This window comes from Populus trichocarpa, chromosome 1, assembly GCF_000002775.5.
Source record: "Populus trichocarpa isolate Nisqually-1 chromosome 1, P.trichocarpa_v4.1, whole genome shotgun sequence".
NCBI lineage: Eukaryota > Viridiplantae > Streptophyta > Magnoliopsida > Malpighiales > Salicaceae > Populus > Populus trichocarpa.
In genome coordinates this window covers 29,679,429-29,698,297 of record NC_037285.2, presented here as the reverse complement: position 1 = coordinate 29,698,297, position 18,869 = coordinate 29,679,429, and the positions used below count along the sequence as shown (strand labels likewise).

General features: G+C 30.7%; 2 protein-coding genes across 6 annotated transcripts in view; both read left to right on the top strand.

Annotated features, from left to right (window-relative positions):
• Positions 1 to 18,869, top strand: part of LOC127903922 (L-type lectin-domain containing receptor kinase IX.1-like) — a 79,767-nt gene that overhangs the window by 48,959 nt on the left and 11,939 nt on the right. The gene's annotated exons all lie outside the window — the stretch shown is intronic.
• LOC127904915 (L-type lectin-domain containing receptor kinase IX.1-like) overlaps positions 1 to 18,869 on the top strand; it is a 29,758-nt gene that overhangs the window by 6,534 nt on the left and 4,355 nt on the right. Inside the window, exon 2 of one of the 5 annotated variants that reach the window (XM_052450067.1) lies at positions 17,268 to 17,372. The exons of the other annotated variants lie outside the window; for them this stretch is intronic. Coding sequence (XP_052306027.1) covers positions 17,268 to 17,272 — 5 coding nt within the window. The 3' untranslated portion in view covers positions 17,273 to 17,372. Of the gene's footprint in view, positions 1 to 17,267; positions 17,373 to 18,869 lie in introns of those variants that run through there. 5 annotated transcript variants of the gene reach the window in all.

The following is an 18,869-nucleotide window of genomic DNA, read 5'->3' as shown; positions in this document are numbered from 1 at the left end:
GGCATGCTCTTATATTTTCCAATCTAGTTATTGAATGACTTGTCCAAATTATTATTCGTGTTATTAACATTAACTTCAGGGTCAAACATATGCCTTGCCCAAGTTTTAGTAGAGATGTTCTTCAACCAATTGACAGCTCTAGTGTCCATATCCCCAATGTCTCTCGTATAAATATTGTAATTGAGATTCATGTAAGCTTTTGATGTATCCTAAAAGCTTATTTTTAATTTCAATCCATAAAGCTTTTCTTTTTAAAATTGGCATAAATATGCCTCAAATAATGCCTATGTGTTGCCTATGGGAATACCTCAACAAAAACTTTAGGTAAACTATGGAAATTAAATTATGATAGTTAGATAGTATAATTCCAAATTAAATGCAAGTTTAGAAAAGATAGAATTTATAATATAATTAAATTATGATGATTAAATTAACCTTTTTCCTCTTAGACATTATGCAAAATGGTCTCTGATATATACCTTGTTTTATGGATTCATACAATTAAGCATATAAAAACCGCCACTATGTTTCATTGTTTTCATACTTAACAATAGCATATGTAACATGATAGTCCATTATTTTCATCCAAACCAACCGCACCCAACAATACACCTCTATATGAACCTTTGAGATGACAACCATCAATTTCAATGAATAGCCTACATTCAGAAACAAAGCCTTCCTTCATCATTTTCAAACAAATATACACGTGTTGAAACTTTCAAGGGTGTGAGGCTCATATACTTCTTAAAGTCTTATCCCATGTAATTTATTTTTTTCTATGTTTGGTTCATATTTTTTATAACCCATAAGTTGTGCCCAAGTCTTGATATACATATGTGTATCTAGCCACCTCTCCCACCTTTTCATTGTTTTATTTTCTTCTTATTTGACCGGGAGCTTCTTTTTCTTCATTTTTATTTTTGCAACTTTCTCTTATAACCCAGACTAGCTATCAGCCATAAAATATATATCTTCTAAGTTTTCTTTATTTCTTTCCTAAGTGTTTTATAACATAGTTATGAGTTTCTTTTCTTAACATATAGTTATTGAAAATATTAGGGTTTATATGAGATTAGTTGATAAGTAAGGGATTATTGAATTAATTTGTGTGTGGGTAGTAATATATGCATATAAACATGGATTGAGGTAGATTATGAATAATTAGTGTGTGATTTTGATATTTAATATATGTTGGTATGATTAGAGCAAAACTTAAGGAATTTGGATATGAGAAAGAAAATATGGGATTATTGAAGAATTATATAGAAAAAAATCATGTTAAAATCCTGGAAAATATGTTTAGAGATTGAAGATGATGTAATTTCATTTTGGTCCTTGAATTTTGGAAAATTAGGATTTTACCTCTAAATTCCAAAAACAATCATTTTGGTCCTTGATATGGATTATAGAGTTATACAAGTTAGAATACCTACGCTAACAAACAAGACAATGTTAGCCTATATCCATATAATAAAATTTGATTACCATAGCTAGTCGGGGGTGACACTAGCCTGTGAAAATGACCATTGCACATATATGTTATGATGCTCTACCATTCTTATATCTGATTTTATGACGTGTAGTACTCTTATATTTATATCTGATTTTACTTATAGTACACTTAAAGAGTGACATAACTTGAATTATGCTTACGTGTGAGTGGTTTTATTAGTTATATTTTTGTCATGTATGGACTTAATGAATAAATCTTGTTATAACTCGGTCTCTTACTTGTATGTTTGGTATCATTTATTCACTAAGTTGTGGGAAACTTATCTTTTTAATCTTTTCAGATCTATAATGTGTATTAGTTGATCCAATACTATTTATTAAGAAGGAGTTCTTGTTTATACTTTAAGTTGGTATGCCTAACACTTATTTTTCATGCGGGCTTTCTCATTTTGTTACCTATATTGTATATATATGAATTGTTATATTGTGCATAGCTTGAGCTCCACAATTATAATAGTTTTCAGATTATTCTTTTGAGATGACATATATATGTGTTTATGATCTAGTATTTCAGAAGGATGGTTGATTATTATATCAGTGTCTATTTTAGTTTTGGATAGAATTATGTTCAGGTCTGAGGCTTGCTATAAGCAAGGCAGTCCTAAGAGTGCCTTGACCTACATGCCGGTTATGTGCTCAATTTTGGATCTGATAATGGTGAATGCACATTTGAATTATAATTAGGGTCAAACCCTAAATATACATAAGATCTTTGCTTCAATAGCTAGATATATTTGTGGAGTGTTTTAAAAGACTCATTATGAGTTCCTTCCTCAAATTCTTTAACCTTTATCCTAGCTTTCTATAATTGGATATGGTATGACTTAAGACCAAATTTATCATCCAAAATCATCGAAAGTGATTCATTGGAGATAGATGGGTCAACACTAATTATTGGTAGCAATATCTTTGTTATCTATGTTGAAGTTACAACTTTTATATTTGTAGGTCAAATGCAAGTGTGTTTGTCCCTCGATGACTTTATCATAAATATTTGACTACCAAGAACAAGGGAATCATATATACGTTAATCATAACCATCACCCATACATATGTCACCAACCTTAACTTTTTGATTAATATATCTTTTAACATGATATCCATGTTTAACCTCATACTCTCACAATACATCTCTGAAAAAAATTAACATTCTTCAAACTTTATTGATACATCAACTATAAATTTAAACCTTTTACATCTAAAATCAACAATTGGATCCACATTCATCTTCTTCTTTTTCGTTTTCCTCTCATTACCATTTTCATCCTCATTATCCTTATCACTAGATTATTCTTTAACTTCTACATCAACATTATCTTCGTCACTACTCATCTTCTAGTCATTATCAGAACTAGAAGCATCATTCAATGTCTAACTAGTAGAAAAATTAACTTGTAAACTATCAATCCACTCATCTTTAACCTCATTACAAAATTAAACAAACGTCCTCATTAAAAAAGATATAATAATCATCTAGTTCATTATCATAATCCATCTTAACTCTAGCATCACCACAAATATCATTATCAACACCTATTTCAGACCCCATTTTATAACCAACATTAGGATCACTACTAGAATATTTAACATTACCATTACTATTATCATCACTATCAACATCAATATCAACACGTATTTCAGAACCCATTTCATCATTATCAGGACTAATATCATCAAAATACAATATCAACTTTTCAACTTCAAGATCATGGGCAGCAAAATATTTGGTTCCTGGTGGCTTGTCATCTTTAAAATTACTTGAATAACGCATTGGCATATTTTTATTGTTACAGGATCAATAACTGGATCAACATCAATATATAAATGCGCGTTCACTTCACCTTCATGCATACTTAATACCGTTAAGGTCGAAACATCATCATATATTTTGTTTTCTCTATCAACCTTGATGCGAATGCCATACAAGTCCATATCAAAGACTTGCTTGCATATGAATAGTATGTTTATGTAAAACATATTCAAAGCCCCAATATATGTCGACATATGATGAACTCTCATGATGCGCAAATATATCTAGCATTTTGATTCTTGCATGATTGGTACAAGTTACATAATGATTACACATAAATTGAATAATAATATAAAAATTAGGGTTTTTTAAACTAATAACTCTACTTTTTAAATTTGAGTTTTTATTTTTTCGTTTAAGTTCAACTTACAGATTTCCCATTATAAATAATGTGTGCAAGAGAATGAAAATTATCGATTCCATATAAAAAATAAAGTAAAATCTATAATTTTTTAGGGTATCGTAAATTCAGGGTTCCCATTTTCAATTTTTAACTACTAATAATGTTAAGTTTTTTTAAAAAAAAACGAGGAAACAAAACCTATATTCTAATAATTTAACGCACTAACATTTTTGAAATCTCGTTTATTGATGAAAACAATTCAAACTTGCCTTTTATTGTTAAGTTCCTCAAAGAAATCAATGCCAACAACAAGAGAGAGTGTGTGAGAAAGGAGATGAGAGAATGTGACATGTAAGGTAAATCTTTCTTTGAATTTGTCTTCAAATATTGCTTTGTGTTTAGGGTTTTTCTTTTTAATTTTATGTATGAAAGATAGATCCGGAGACAGAGAAGAGAAGTCAAAGATGGGGAGAGAAAATGCGATGTGAAATATATATGAGAGTAATATTAATAATGTCATTTCATTTATTTTAAAAATCAGCTTTGACAAGGATGAATAAACCTTGGAGTGCTGTGAAATATTACACATATTTCATGTAATTTTATGTTACTGTTTTGATCCTGTGCAACACAGTTAGAAAAAGAAAATACTGTTAAATATATACACATATTTCATGCAATTAGTTCGTTGTTCTTTTCCACTCAATAATTTCTTTGCAAAATTAATTGTTTTCTTAGCCAAATTATCTATAACATTAATCACTAGTGATAAAATATAACATATCATTATTCTTTATTATGCTTAAATAAAATAAAACAATATTTAAAGGTATCCAAATTTTTCTAGAATTAATGACGAGGAACTTAACAAAATTAAACTTGATAAAAAGAACATTTTGATAGAATAAATTTTTTTGATAGAGTTCATGACTTACATATATAGTTAATTTTTTATTCCATTCATCCTTCATATGTATACTTGTTTTTGTATCATTAGAATTTTCTTAAATAATAATAATTAAATACTAAAATATCGTTATTAACTATATATATATATATATATAAATAAAGATTATCCTTTTATCATCTTTGTTTTCCTCCCTTTCTTTCTCTCACAAGAACTATCCTTTTTATGAGCTATAGATGATTTATTACTAGCAACAACACTTTTTGTTACTTATCATTTTTTTTTTAATTATTCTGGATCTAGTACTATAAAGTATAAACCTAATGTATTTTAGTTTTATTTTACTATTTATCGGATTTTCTTACTCCTTGTGAGGTTATTTTTATTTTTGTACGGTTTGCATGGCCTGTACGTGGGTTTGTGGTGCTAGAAAGAAGGTTTTTTCAACCATGTTAGTAATTAAAAAAACAAAAACTAACATGACTGAGTCTTTTAGATCAAGATGCATTACTTGGTGTAATGATAATTTTTTATTTTAAAAAACATAATGAACTGCCTATAGGAAATAATACGGTCTTTTGAGAAGGGTTTATTAGTTATTATCATATATATATATATATACAAATCGATATTTTAACATTTTTAAAGCACATTACCTTTAAAAGTAAAAAATAAAAAAGAAACTACCATCTAGGGCCTTTTTGTATTTTCATTTTTTTTAAAACATAGCCAAATGACTAAATTATCCTTAAAAGCAATATTTCTTTAACTCACATCCAAGGGCTTTTTTGTATTTTTATTTTGGTTTTTTTTTATTATAATCAAATAGACTAATCGACAATTTGGTATTTTAAAAAAGTGACTGACATGTGCATTGCATGCATGAGCACGTGAGTTGTGGCTGTGTCATTCTAGCGGTGTGTAAGGAGGTGTTCGACGACCAAACGATGGCTTCTAGGATGACGTCCAATCATCTCAGTGACCTCTTCATCCCTAGGCGATGCATGTGGGTTACTGACCACCGGTTTAGTGCCAATGACCTTTCCTTTTTTCCCTTATTTTCTTTCTTCTCCTTAATTTTATGACCGACCTTTCAAATTTCCAGAGCAACCATTCAATTTGTTTTTTCTTCACATTTTGTCATTATTCTTTTGATTACTATTTGTTTTATTTGAAATAATTTATAAAATTAGATTTTTTTTAATTTTATCCTTTAATTTTTTATATGTCAGAATTGATCTTTATTCGTTTAATTGCTATTTGTTTTATTTGAGAAAAATATTAATTTTTTTTTTATGATTTCATCCACCTTCAGTTTTTTTTTCTATTAGGTTTTAACCCTTATTTTTTTATTGCTACTTTTTACTTTGATTTTTTTAAAATTGATATTTTTTTCTTTGGATGCATCCTTCAATATTAAATTGGTTGAAAATTGAGCTTCTTGATTGAGCGCGGTCTAGGGTTTCACGGGTTTCGAGTTTGGAGATTAACCTAGGTTTAGGAGATTCGCTAGGGTTTACTTAGTTTGTTTTTCCTCTTTTTTTTAAGCTTGTGTTTTTTTGGTTTCATCATTTAACATTTATTTAATTGGAGATTGGGCTCCATTATTATTTTTTATTTGCTTTCTATATGATTTTTCATTGATTTTTAAAATGACTAGGGTTATTTCGTTAAATTATATTAAATTTAGTTTTTTTTTTAAATATTGTTTTTGAATTAAATTAAATTAATTGATTCAATATAAGCATAAGATAAGATGTTATTTGTTTTAATGGTACATGTTAAATCTTTCGACGTTATCGTGTAACATTTTGCAGTAGTGTTAGAATTATCTTGATAAATTCTTTTTAGTGATGTGACATGTCTATAACAGAGTGATTGTGAGTTTTTAATAAGGTTTTCTTTATTCTCCTCTCGAATTTGATATTCACAGGGATTATTGGGAAGGACAAATTATACCTCGTCAATCGTTCCACGTGATGTATCCACCAACCAAAATCAATTATACTGTATCCAATTTTGCTTGCCGATATAGACATGCTGCAATTAGTGCCCATAAACAATGTTCTGTCAGCAAGATTCTTCATTTTAATCCAATTTAGTTTACCAAGATCATTCGGTAAACCTCTACGCCATCAAAGATTTTAGAACTGCATTTTCTAGAAAATAAGAAAACTTGGCAAAATCTCTCCGTCCGATTCCAGCAAACATTCCCTAAAATGCAATGATGAGCATAAAGAACCCGAAGCTGTGATTCTGAGATGAGAATCAATGGGTTCAATAATTGTGAGAGTTCCTCGTGAACTCAAAACATAGAACTTTCCCTTGAACCCAATTCCATAATTAGTAAATGGCTTCAACAGGATGACTTTGAACAGTCGGGATCGATAATTCTGCTTGGTCAAATCTAATTGTGTAATTCTAAGATGAGAATCAATGAGTTCAATAATTGTATAAGATTCCGTCAAAAATCTAATTGGTCAATCTAGTCATACGCTAATTTGAGATTTTGTATGCGTAAACACTACCAGAAAACCGGAGAAAAGCAACGGAATTACCGACGGAATTTTTAGGATATTATTGTTTGTATTGCTATAATTGTTATTGTTGAATTTATGTTAAAAATGTAATATTAATCCGTAAATTTGAATGTATGACTTTAATCTAATGTTTGTAACTCTAAGTACCAATTTAACAATGAATGTTCATAGTTGTAATTCTATATGATGTTATTGAATAAAATGTTGTGTTGATGATGATGAGTTGGGTTGAGATCCAGGATGATTGGATCGGGATGTGAAATAAAATTGGAAGTGTAATATGATTTTGTCGACAACTTGGGACCCCCCAGTACAGGGGAGACTCTGTCGAATTTTTTTTTTAAATAATCTAAGTTAATTATTCGTATACATTTGTGTAGATGCGTAGAATGAAATCTACAGCACGTCGTCAGAAGACGGTTGCAGCTAGTTCTTCTAGCAGCGAGGAGGACGTATCCTTAGGTGCTGATCACGGCGAGGAATCTACGCCAACTTGTGATGCTGCCTCTTCTAGCGCGGTTTCACAGCGCAGAAGCGGTGTGCCTTCACAGCGGGGTCAATTCACCCGCAAGTACCAGGCACAATGGAAGGATGACCTCTCAATGTAAGTTTGTTTAGGTTTTAGTTTTTTTTTTATATACTTATAACATAATTTATGAACAACTAATTAATATTAATTACTACTTTTATTTAATTTCAGGTTCACAAACATTGAGGCTGCAAGGACTATAACATTGGCGTTTAAATCGTCGATGGAGATTCCATTGTTTCAATGGAGCCAGGTTTCCAAACATCCTGAGTGGAAACCTAATATCGATGCATGGTTTAAGCGATTTCAGGTCGGTGTTAATTTTTAATTTCCAGCTTATTTTTAATAAATGATTTTTATAATTTTATATCTTGTACTATTTTTATTTTATATGAATTATTTATATACACAGAACAAATTTGAGTGGGATAGGGCGGACAACAATGTTGTGAGGAGGGTATGGGAGAATCACGCGGCAACTAGGTAACATCGAAAATAATATTTATTTTTGTTTTATAATTTAATATTTTAAATTCTAATTTGTTACTATGGAAGTAGGTTGCGTGATTTTTGGTATGACACCAAAAAAAAATCAAAAAGACATGTGAGGGATAACGGTCTTGAAGGATGGAATGAGGTGGCGGTTTGGCAGGAATTCAAACCGCCATTCATCTCGGGGGAAATATGGACGGCATATATTGGTTCTCACGGCGCTCACAGTCCGGCGCCGACAACCGGAACCGGCAAATTCATGGTTCGGTGACCACGCACACTGGCGGATCCGTCCCATTCAGCGCACATGCAAAGCGGATGGTAAGATTAATTTTAGTGAAATATATCGTTAATTAATTTGTCGTTCCTTATAATATATTTAACTTTCAACCTATTTTTTCCTTACAGGCTGCGTCTCTTGGACGTGAACCGAGTCCAATGGAGCTGTTTCTAGAGACGCATGTGCGGAGTCAAGACCGTCAAAAAGGGGTGCAGCAGTTCGTGGACAACCGTGCTCAGCACTTCATGGTATGTTTGTTCATTCATTTTATTTTGTAAGTTATTATTTTCTTGAATTGCATCTTGAATTGCATTTGATGATTTTTTTACCGATGGAATTTTCAGGAGACCTATAATAGCCGGTTGAGGGAGAGATATGGGGACAATCCGTCGACCCATCCAGATTTCGATCCAGATTTGTGGATGGAGGCGGGATCGTCTGGTGGACCTGATAAAAATAGGGTCTACGGGCTCTCCAACACTACGGCTGACAACTTGCGTTCGACTCGTAGTGTCTCAACTGTTGGAAGCTCTCCATCAGTATCGAACACCCAGTCTGAGGAGTTCATTGCGTTGAAACAACAATATCAACAACTCTCGACGAATTATGATGAGCTCCGTCAAATAGTCATGGAGATGAGATCAAAGATGGGTGACGATACTTGTGCAGCTTCTTTTTTGCCGTATGGTCCCGGGAACAACCAGCCTCCTCCTCCTCCGCCTCCTCCTCCAGCTCCGTCGCTATTCTAGTTTAATTTTGTTTTTTCAACACATTACATTTATAATGAATATTATTACTTTTACATTTTTAATGTTTAATGCATTTTTATTTGTTTATTAAGGTTTTTTACAATTAATAAATTATTTTTTTATATATTTTAAATACCTACCGACGGATATACCGACGGATATATCCGTCGGTATTTAACAGAGAGTTGCCGAAAAATTACCATCCATGCCATCTTTACCGACGGCATCACCGACGGATATTATCCGTCGGTGATTAAATTCCGACGGCATTACCGACGAATAATATCCGTCGGTATTACACAGAAAGTTGCAACAAAATTACAAGCCATGTCATAATTACCGACGGATAAGCCGTCGGTAATGCCGTCGGTAATTACCCTTGAAATTACCGACGGAAAATCCGTCGGTAATGTTCCCGCGGGGAATTTTTTTTGGCGCGCGCGTATCCGTCTGTATTACCGTCGGTGTTTCCGTCGGTGGGTGGTTTTTTTTATTTGCGACAGAATTAGCGACGGAAATGGGATTTACCGACGACTGTTATACCGACGGAACTATTCCGTCGGTGAGTCCGTCGGTATGATTTTCACCGACGGATTGCATTGCTTTCACCGACGGAATGAGTCCGTCGGTAAAACTGGATAATGTTGTAGTGAAATTAAATAAGTAAAAAAACCTTAAAAGTGTATTTTTATTCTAGCTTAAAAATTTGAGATAGTTAGGTCTTATATAGCTACGGTTTAACCCCATCTTCATAGCTTAAAAATTCTCAGTTTTATCCATGTAGTTTAAACAAGGTTTTACTCTTGATCTAGTGATAAAGTGAATTGGAATGACAAACCGAAAAGGGGCTAATATTCATTTTGTTAGTATTACAAACTAAAAATGTATGTCAACCCCTAATAATTCAAAAGGAGGTGAACAAAATTCATATTTCCTAATAATTAAAAAGAAATTATATCAATCAAGTAACAAGAAATTTAATAACTAGAATAATTATATAAAAAAAAAACCGAAAGGGTTTTAGCAGAGACCTTGGTGGTGCTCATTCCTAAGGAGGAGAGTCCAACGAATCTGAGGCAATTTCACCCAATTAGCTCATGTAATGTTGTTTATAAGCTAATTACTAAAGCTCTGGTCAATATATTGCAGCCTTATCCGGATGACTTGCAGGTTGGTCCTCTTCAGAGCAGTTTTGTTCCTGGTCATGGGACAACAAATAATGCTCTTATAGCTCAGGAAGTTATTCATCATATGACTCGTTCGAAGAGTAAACGGGGTACAACAATAACCTGGATAATTTGGTTTAGTTTGCATCTGCATACGACCTTTGCACAGTTCAAATAGTCAAATTAGTTAGTATAAAGGACCCAGCATAAAGGTTATGAATTTTAAATGAAAGCTGTGATATATGTTTTTCAAGCGATGCTGAGAAGCATGCCAATAACTGTGTTTCTGTTTTGGAGTTTTTACGAGGATTAAGGTGGTCTTTTTTATAATTCAGTTCATTTATCATGATAGGTTGCAGGATATGAAAATGGGAACTTCACGGGCCCTGCCATCTTATCAGATGTCACAGTTGACATGGAATGTTACAAGGTAGGTGATGTGGTATTTACAGTAGCAACCTTGACTCTATGGTGAACTAAATGACACTTATTGCTAGTGCAGGAGGAAAGTTTTGGCCCGGTTCTTCTTTGTATGCAGGTTTGCTACTCCTCCATCCTCCTAGTTGGCCCACCAGCTATTTTGCCCAGGACATTAATTCATGCTTTGCTTGTCTCAGGTTGATAGCATCGAAGAAGCCATAAACATAGTCGATGGAAATAAGTATTCTCTACTATTATTACCTTCTCCCACCACACACAGAATCAGACTGTTTTGAATCCTTATTCGTTTATGGCTGATTTTGTCTTTTAGATATAGCAGTGGAGCTTCTATATTTACATCATCTGGTGTAGCTGCAAGGAGATTTCAGACTGAGATTGAGGTGGGGCAGGTGAGATGGCCCTGTGCAGCTTGTCATGGGTATGCTTTTAATGGTAAAAGATAAAGACGCAGTGAAAATGTCATCTAAATTAATTGTGTTTTACCAAAAGTGATCTCACATGTTGCACTGTTCTTTTCTTTTTTTCTTAATTTTGAAATTTCAAGACCACTTCAATTTGCAGAGCTAAGTTTCTTTAGTAGTCTTGCCAGTGTGAAGCATTTGTTTGTCAAAATTCCCTTTCGCTCTTAAAGCCAGGGTAGGATGCTCTCCATTCATCAATTATTTGATGTTTGACGTGAACTGGAATTTTTGTAGGCTGGGATAAATGTTCCTACTCAGTGCCACTGCCATTCTCGGCATTTATCAGTGTGAAACTATCTTTTGATGGAGATGTCAATTTTGACTGTAATATGTGTTCTTTGGAGGATTTCTATGTGAATTCTCCAGTTCAAAAAGCTCGCATTGAGGGGTCTGGGTTAATTTCTTAAGTTTTAAGCTAGAGTTTTAAGGCGAATTTGTTCCTTCTGTTCATAATGAATCTCGTCTTCGAGTCTCGACACAGAGTGGGGTCTCATACTCTTTGTTTCCTTGCTTGTTATCCACGTGCACCCCCGTTTGTGGATGAGTGGTAAGTTTGACCATCACATATTTGTGCAGGAACACATTTGACGGGTTAGAAACGGGATTTACCGACACGTAACAGCAAAAACTTGCTATATGACCCGCGGTGGGTTGGATTTAAAAAAATAAAAATACACAAGCTTTTTCAGTATTGTTTTTAAAAATATTTTCAATCATAAATTAAAATATTTACACATATATTTATTAAATAAATTAAGAATTATTTATACATAAAAATATTAAAAAAACAAAATAAAAATTTGTTGAGATAATTAAAAAAACGCAACTGAAAAATGTAATTGAAAAATAAAATATAAAAAAAGTGAAAAAAATTCATTGCACACGGGCATGACCTAGACACAAGGGATATGAACGAAATCTTGTCCTAACATTGGTTTTTAAATGTAAGAATCGTCCACGTCAAAGTTCAATGTAACACAAGAGATATGGAGATAAGCTTATTTGAATTTTAAGAACTATAAATTTTAAATTCTATTTTTTTATGGAAAAATAAAGAAGAAAGAAGATTTTGAAGCTTGATACCGGCTATGTGTGGAAACTCGAACATAATTATATGGATTTTAAAGCATGATTTATGTAATCGATTTTAAGTCAAGTAATTCTGAATCTTAGCCTAGGTTAAACCGGACAAAACTGAATTTTATATAAGCTCAATTTTAAGTTCATATGTCATTTTTATTATATTATTTTTGAGTTTTTATGATAATCTGCTTTCTCTAATTTCTCTTCTTTTTTTTATATATAATAAAACATGTTATAAATTTTTGTGAATTGTTAGCGTTTTATCTTTACTAAGAACTAATACATAGATTCTTTTATGCAACTCTTTGTATTGTATTTCTATTCTATCATATTATTAAATCATTGTTGATGAAAATTAGTTGATTAAATAAAATATAATTTATTCTATATTTTTTTAATAATTTATGTTAATTAAAAAAGCATTAGGATGAGTAAAAAAATATAAAATATGTATAATGTAGTGAACTTTGTGTATATAAAAACAATCAAATAATAATGTAGTTTATCTTAGGTATGGAGCATTAAGGGTGATGTGTCTTTCCTTTATACAATCAGCTTCTTACCCAGATTCTTGTAGATCATAGGTTTTTAATGACTATAATACTAGATGACGACTCCTGAATATTAATTATAATTTTATAATTAAATTTAAAAAAAAATTTAACACCATGCAGAACACAAGAGACACGAAAAAAGCACACTATTATTGCCGACGACATCGTGGGGCATCCACAACAATTGCCTAGGAGTAGTTTTAGAGAGAACTGGCAACCTCCTCTTAACATGAATATTAGCTATTCTGTTTTAATCATTTCTGATTTCTTGTTTGTAGTGAGCAGGACAGCGCTTTACTAATCTTTTACTACGCTTATACTATGTTATTTTGTGTTTTCAAGTGCTTCTCTGTTTTGTTGTTCCCTCTGAAAATGTTTGTTCCTAGCTTGCAGTTGCTGCTACTTATGTCGCGGGTCTCCTTTCTTTCTAGCATGTGTATCTGTGTTAGTTTTTCCCCTGAGCAATAACTTTACGTATTAATTCAGTATGTCACTAGATCATTTGACACATAAACTGTACGAGTATGATATTTTTAAGTTACTATCCTCAACTAAAATTATAATTAAAAAAATCAAGATTAAAAGACCTCAATACCTATTAGTATAATAAATTTAATGTTTTGCATTCAAAGATATATGTATAATTTTATTATGTTTGGAAAAATAAAAATACTTAAATACCCTTAATAAAAAGACCGTTTACTTTTTCTAACTTATGAGTAGCATGTCGATTATTTTATTATTCATTAAAATATTGAATAGATAAAAACATCTCCAAATAAATTAAAAATAACTAATAAACATTATAAAAATACAGAAATCCTGGTCCAAGGACACGAATTTTTCTGTTAAATAATAATTACACTATATTAATAAATAAATAAAAATATAAAAGGAGCTTGAGTGATTCCTGGTTTTGTTTTAGTTGTTTTTAAACAAGGATATATCATGGAAAAACTCGAAATTGAACGTAAGCGAGAAGGAGAAATAGAGGGGAAATTGAAAGGTTATCTTGGTGAGAATGCCGTGGATGATGAACTTTAGATGCTGTTGAATTCTACCACCAGTTCAAAACAAAAATCTCAACATCCGTGATAGGTTGGGATGAAATATAGCCCATCATTGCTCTATGTAGGAAGTAAGAACTTGGATGATGTTGAATATTTTTAATGTAAAAAAAATTTAAATTATATGAGAATTAATATAACATGAGTAATTACCGTGGTGAGTTTAAAAGTAATTTATATGATAAATAAAAATATAATTTGATTTAAAATAAATATTTTAAATTAGATTTTTTAATAAATATTGAGACATCAATATATTGGATCAATTCAAGTCAATACGAGTTAACTAATTAATCTAAATATCAAGTTATGAGATCATAATAACCTTATAAAAAAATCAAAACAAATTATGAAGCTCAATGTTTAAGGATAAAATTAAAAAAGCCTAAAAAATAACTTGAGTATATCCAAGTTAACCTGTTAAACCTGTGATTCGATTTATGAAACTGGGATAACACAATAAAAATAAAATTGAGATAATTTATGAAATTTAATTCTCAATTAACTCGGTGTTGAAAGATAAAATTGAAAAAAATTAATTAAAAAAGAACATAAAAAACAACCCAACCAAGATTAACTCATCAAACCCATGACTCGAGTTATGAGATTAAGATAACCTTATAGAAAGATAACTAAAACAAATTATGAAGTCTAATTCTCAATCAACCCAATGTTAAATGATAAAATCGACAAAAAAATAAGTCAATTAGAAAAATAAAAAAATCAAGTCAATTGAGTTAACCTATCAAACTTGTGATTCGGGTCATGGGTCTAAAATAACCTTCTAAAAAATAAATTATAGAAATTATGAAGCATAATCTCCATTAAATATAATGTTGAAGAATAGAATTAAAATTAAAAAAAAAAAACAAATTAGAAAACAAAAAACACTATTGCAATGAATAGAGTAATGTGAGGAGAGGTAAAATAAAACCCTCCCATCCTTTAGTTTTTTTTTTAATAATGTTAATTGTGTTAATGTTAGTAAATTGTTTAAATATGAAAAACAAATATAGAGTTTGTTTAGATGCATTAAAAATATTATTGTTAAGGTGGTTTAGAGGTATGAAAAACATTGTCTTTAAGGTTTATATTTGTTTCACTTAAATACAGTATCTCCAGGATATAACCAAGCTATCTAAACATTTGAAAAAAAAAAAAAAAGACAAATAAAAAAATATGTTTGTTTTGTATATATTTTTTTCTGTATAGTAATAAATTTATATAGATTTAAAACATTATAATTGTTAATAAAATTATATGACTGTTGAAGAAATAATTATATTTTAAATTAAATTGAATAACTATTTATTTAATTTTATTCCAATAGTTATAAATATCAAAATTAATTATAAAAATTAAAATAAAATAAAATAATTAAAAAAAATAATCTAACAGATATAATTATAATATCAAAAATGTCAAGTGCTATATTTTAATATTATAAATATTTATAATATCAGAAAACCTAATAGTAAAGCTCTTCCATCATAATTTTTATTTAATTTACTATATTAAAAAAAACATACATTTATAAACACATAATTTTTTTTTATTTCTAACATGGGATAGATAATAGTTTTTTATTTGTTTACGATCTACACAAACAAATTATTAATTAATGACTTGGTTCACGGTACAGAGAAGGCTGAGTCTAGGAATTGAACAAGTCAATTGTCAAGAAGTTTCTTTATATGACATGTTGAGACGGCAGCGTATCTTGAACGTCCTACAACCATTAAATAATGCTAATTATAAGACTTTTGTTTTGATGTTTTAAAAATATTTTTAAAAATATTTAATTTTTTTATTTTAAATTAATATATTTTTTTTATTTTTTTATTATTTTAATATGGTAATGTAAAAAATAATTTTTAAAAAATAAAAAAAATAATTTTTTAAATAAAAAAATAATTTGAAAAACAACAATGAATCACACTCAAAAGCTTTTCACTTGGCTACAGAATTGACAAGTCATTAGGTCCACGCAGTGCTTGGAAATAAACATTTCATTAGCATGCAAATAAACGTCACAGACACGCTTATACCTGCCCTTATTAACGAAAGAAATTCTGCAATTTTCCGAACCCCCAAACATTGTCTGCAGCACTACAATTTCAACTTTATGGGAAAGCTTCCTGTTCCATTTCTTCCTTTTGTTTTCTCAACTTTCTTCACACTAACAATCCCTTCTGCGATGGATTATCTTTCAACGTCACCAGCTTCAATGCTAGCGATCAAAGCATTTCATACGAGCAGGACGCATATCCCGCAGATGGAGCTGTTCAGCTCACCAAAAATCTAAGAAATGCTAAAATGACTTCAAGTTCCGGTCGAGCGTATTACAAACCGATGCAGCTTTGGGACGAGACCTCGGGGAATCTTACAGACTTCACTACCCATTTCTCTTTTTCCATCGATTCGCAAGGTCGAACTACATACGGAGATGGATAGGCTTTCTTTCTTGCGCCAGAAGGATCAATGCTTCCGCCTAATCTCTCTCAGGGTGCAGGTCTAGGTCTTACAAGGAGTGATCAGCCACGAAACACAACGGCTAATCAATTTGTTGCTGTGGAGTTCGATATCTTCAAAAATAATTTTTATCCACCAGGCGAGCAAGTAGGTATTGACATCAACACTATGCAATCTGTAAATTATATTACTTGGCTATGTGATATTAGTGGAGGGAGAAGAAATAACGCTTCGATTAGTTATAATTCAAGTACACATAATCTGAGTGTCGCCTTCACTGGTTATAGAAATAACACTGTAGAAATGCAATTCCTTAGTCAAATAGTTCGTTTAAGGGATTACGTACCAGAAACAGTTATTTTTGGTTTTTCGGCTTCAACTGGAGCTTTAAGTGCCCTACATACCGTTTACTCGTGGGATTTTAGTTCAACCCAAAGGCCAGTAGTGAAGATCGAGTGTCCATGGTGCAGTGGGTTTGGGGGCTCTATGGTGAAGGAAAGCTACTTGAAGCAGTTGAGTACCCAAGACTATGCGGAGATTTTAACAAGACGCAGATGGAACGCTTGATGATTGTCGGCCTTTCGTGTGCTCATCCAGAACATCGTAGACCCTCAATTCGGCAAGCACTTCACGTTCTTAATTTTGATGCTCCATTGCCTATTCTCCCATCAAAGATGCCCGTGCCGTCATATTTCGCCCCGCCAATACCTGCATCTTCACTTTCAATAATGTCCTATGGCCTTGCAGATTCTGAAGGAGGGATGAACAAATCTTCAAGTTACAGTTACAACACTAATTCTTCCCAGTTCACCACATCTTCTTCAGCATCTTCTGCATCTGCCATGCTTCCACACGAAGGCTAAATTGATGACCAGTGTAATTAATTTGAGATTCTTATCCAGTTAAAACATTTAATTTTGCCCCTTTTATTGTACTGATCAATTTTGACGTCTTTTCTGAAAATTGATTTTCTTTGAAACTGAGTACAAATTCATATAGAATTCTTAATCAATCCAGTTTTTTTAAAAAAAATTAAAAATTAAAAAAAAAACTCAAGTAAACTAGGATTAACTCAACAAACATGTGATTAGAGTCATGAGATGGAGATAATCTCATCAAAAACAAACCAAAACAAATCATAAAATCTAATTTTTAATCGATCTAATGTTAACTTATAAAATTGACAAAAAAAAAATCAATTAGAAAAAGAAGAAAAAAACTCAAGTCAATAGAGTTAACCCATCAAACCTCCGGTCCGGGTCATGGGTCTAGGATAACCTTATAAAAAGTGAATTGAAAAAAACTTATGAAGCACAATCCCCAATAAATATAATGTTGAAGAATAGAATTGAAATTAAAATAAAAAATACAAATTAGAGAAAAAAACATTATGGCAATGAGTTGAGTAATGTGTGGAGAGATAAAGTAAAACCCCCTCCTCTTTTATTTTTTATTTTTTTGTTAATAATGTTAATTTTGTTAATGTTAGTAAACTATTTGGATACGAAAACAAATATAAAGTTGGTTTAAAGACGTGAAAAACACTGTCTTTAATATGTTTATTTGTCCCACATAGATATAACACCTTCAAGATAGAACCAAACCTTCTAAACCTCTAAAAAAGTAAGATGAAAAGACAAAGAAAAAAATATGTTTGTTTTGTATACATTTTGCTCTGTATAGTAACAGGTTCATATAGATTTGAAATATTACAATAAAACATTATGACCATCAATAAAACTATATGACTGTTAAAAATCTTGAATTAAACTGAATAACTGCTTATTCAGTTTTATCCCAACAATTACAATTATTAAAATTAATTACAAAAATTAAAAGAAATAAGTTTAAAAAGGAATTAGTAAACTGTTTGGATATGAAAACAAATATAAAGCTGGTTTAAAGGCGTGAAAAACACTGTCTTTAATATGTTTATTTGTCCCACATAAATATAACACCTTCAAGATAGAACCAAACCTTCCAAATCTCTAAAAAAGTAAGATGAAAAGACAAAGAAAAAAATATGTTTGTTTTGTATACATTTTGCTTTGTATAGTAACAAGTTCATATAGATTTGAAACATTATAATAAAACATTATGACCATCAATAAAACTATATGATTGTTAAAAATCTTGAATTAAATTGAATAACTGCTTATTCAGTTTTATCCCAACAATCACAAATATTAAAATTAATTACAAAAATTAAAAGAAATAAATTCAAAAAGGAATTAATCTAACATATATAATTATAATATTAAAAGTGTCAAACACCTTATTTTGATATTAAAAATGTTCATATAATATTATTAAAAAGCAGACAAGTCCATCATGATTTTCAATTAATTTACTATACAATAAAAATATATATTTATAAACATTTAAAAAATAATATTTTTTTTTCATTGTGGAATTTTTTTTTATTGATTTCCAAACTAAACAAAGAAATTATTAATTAAT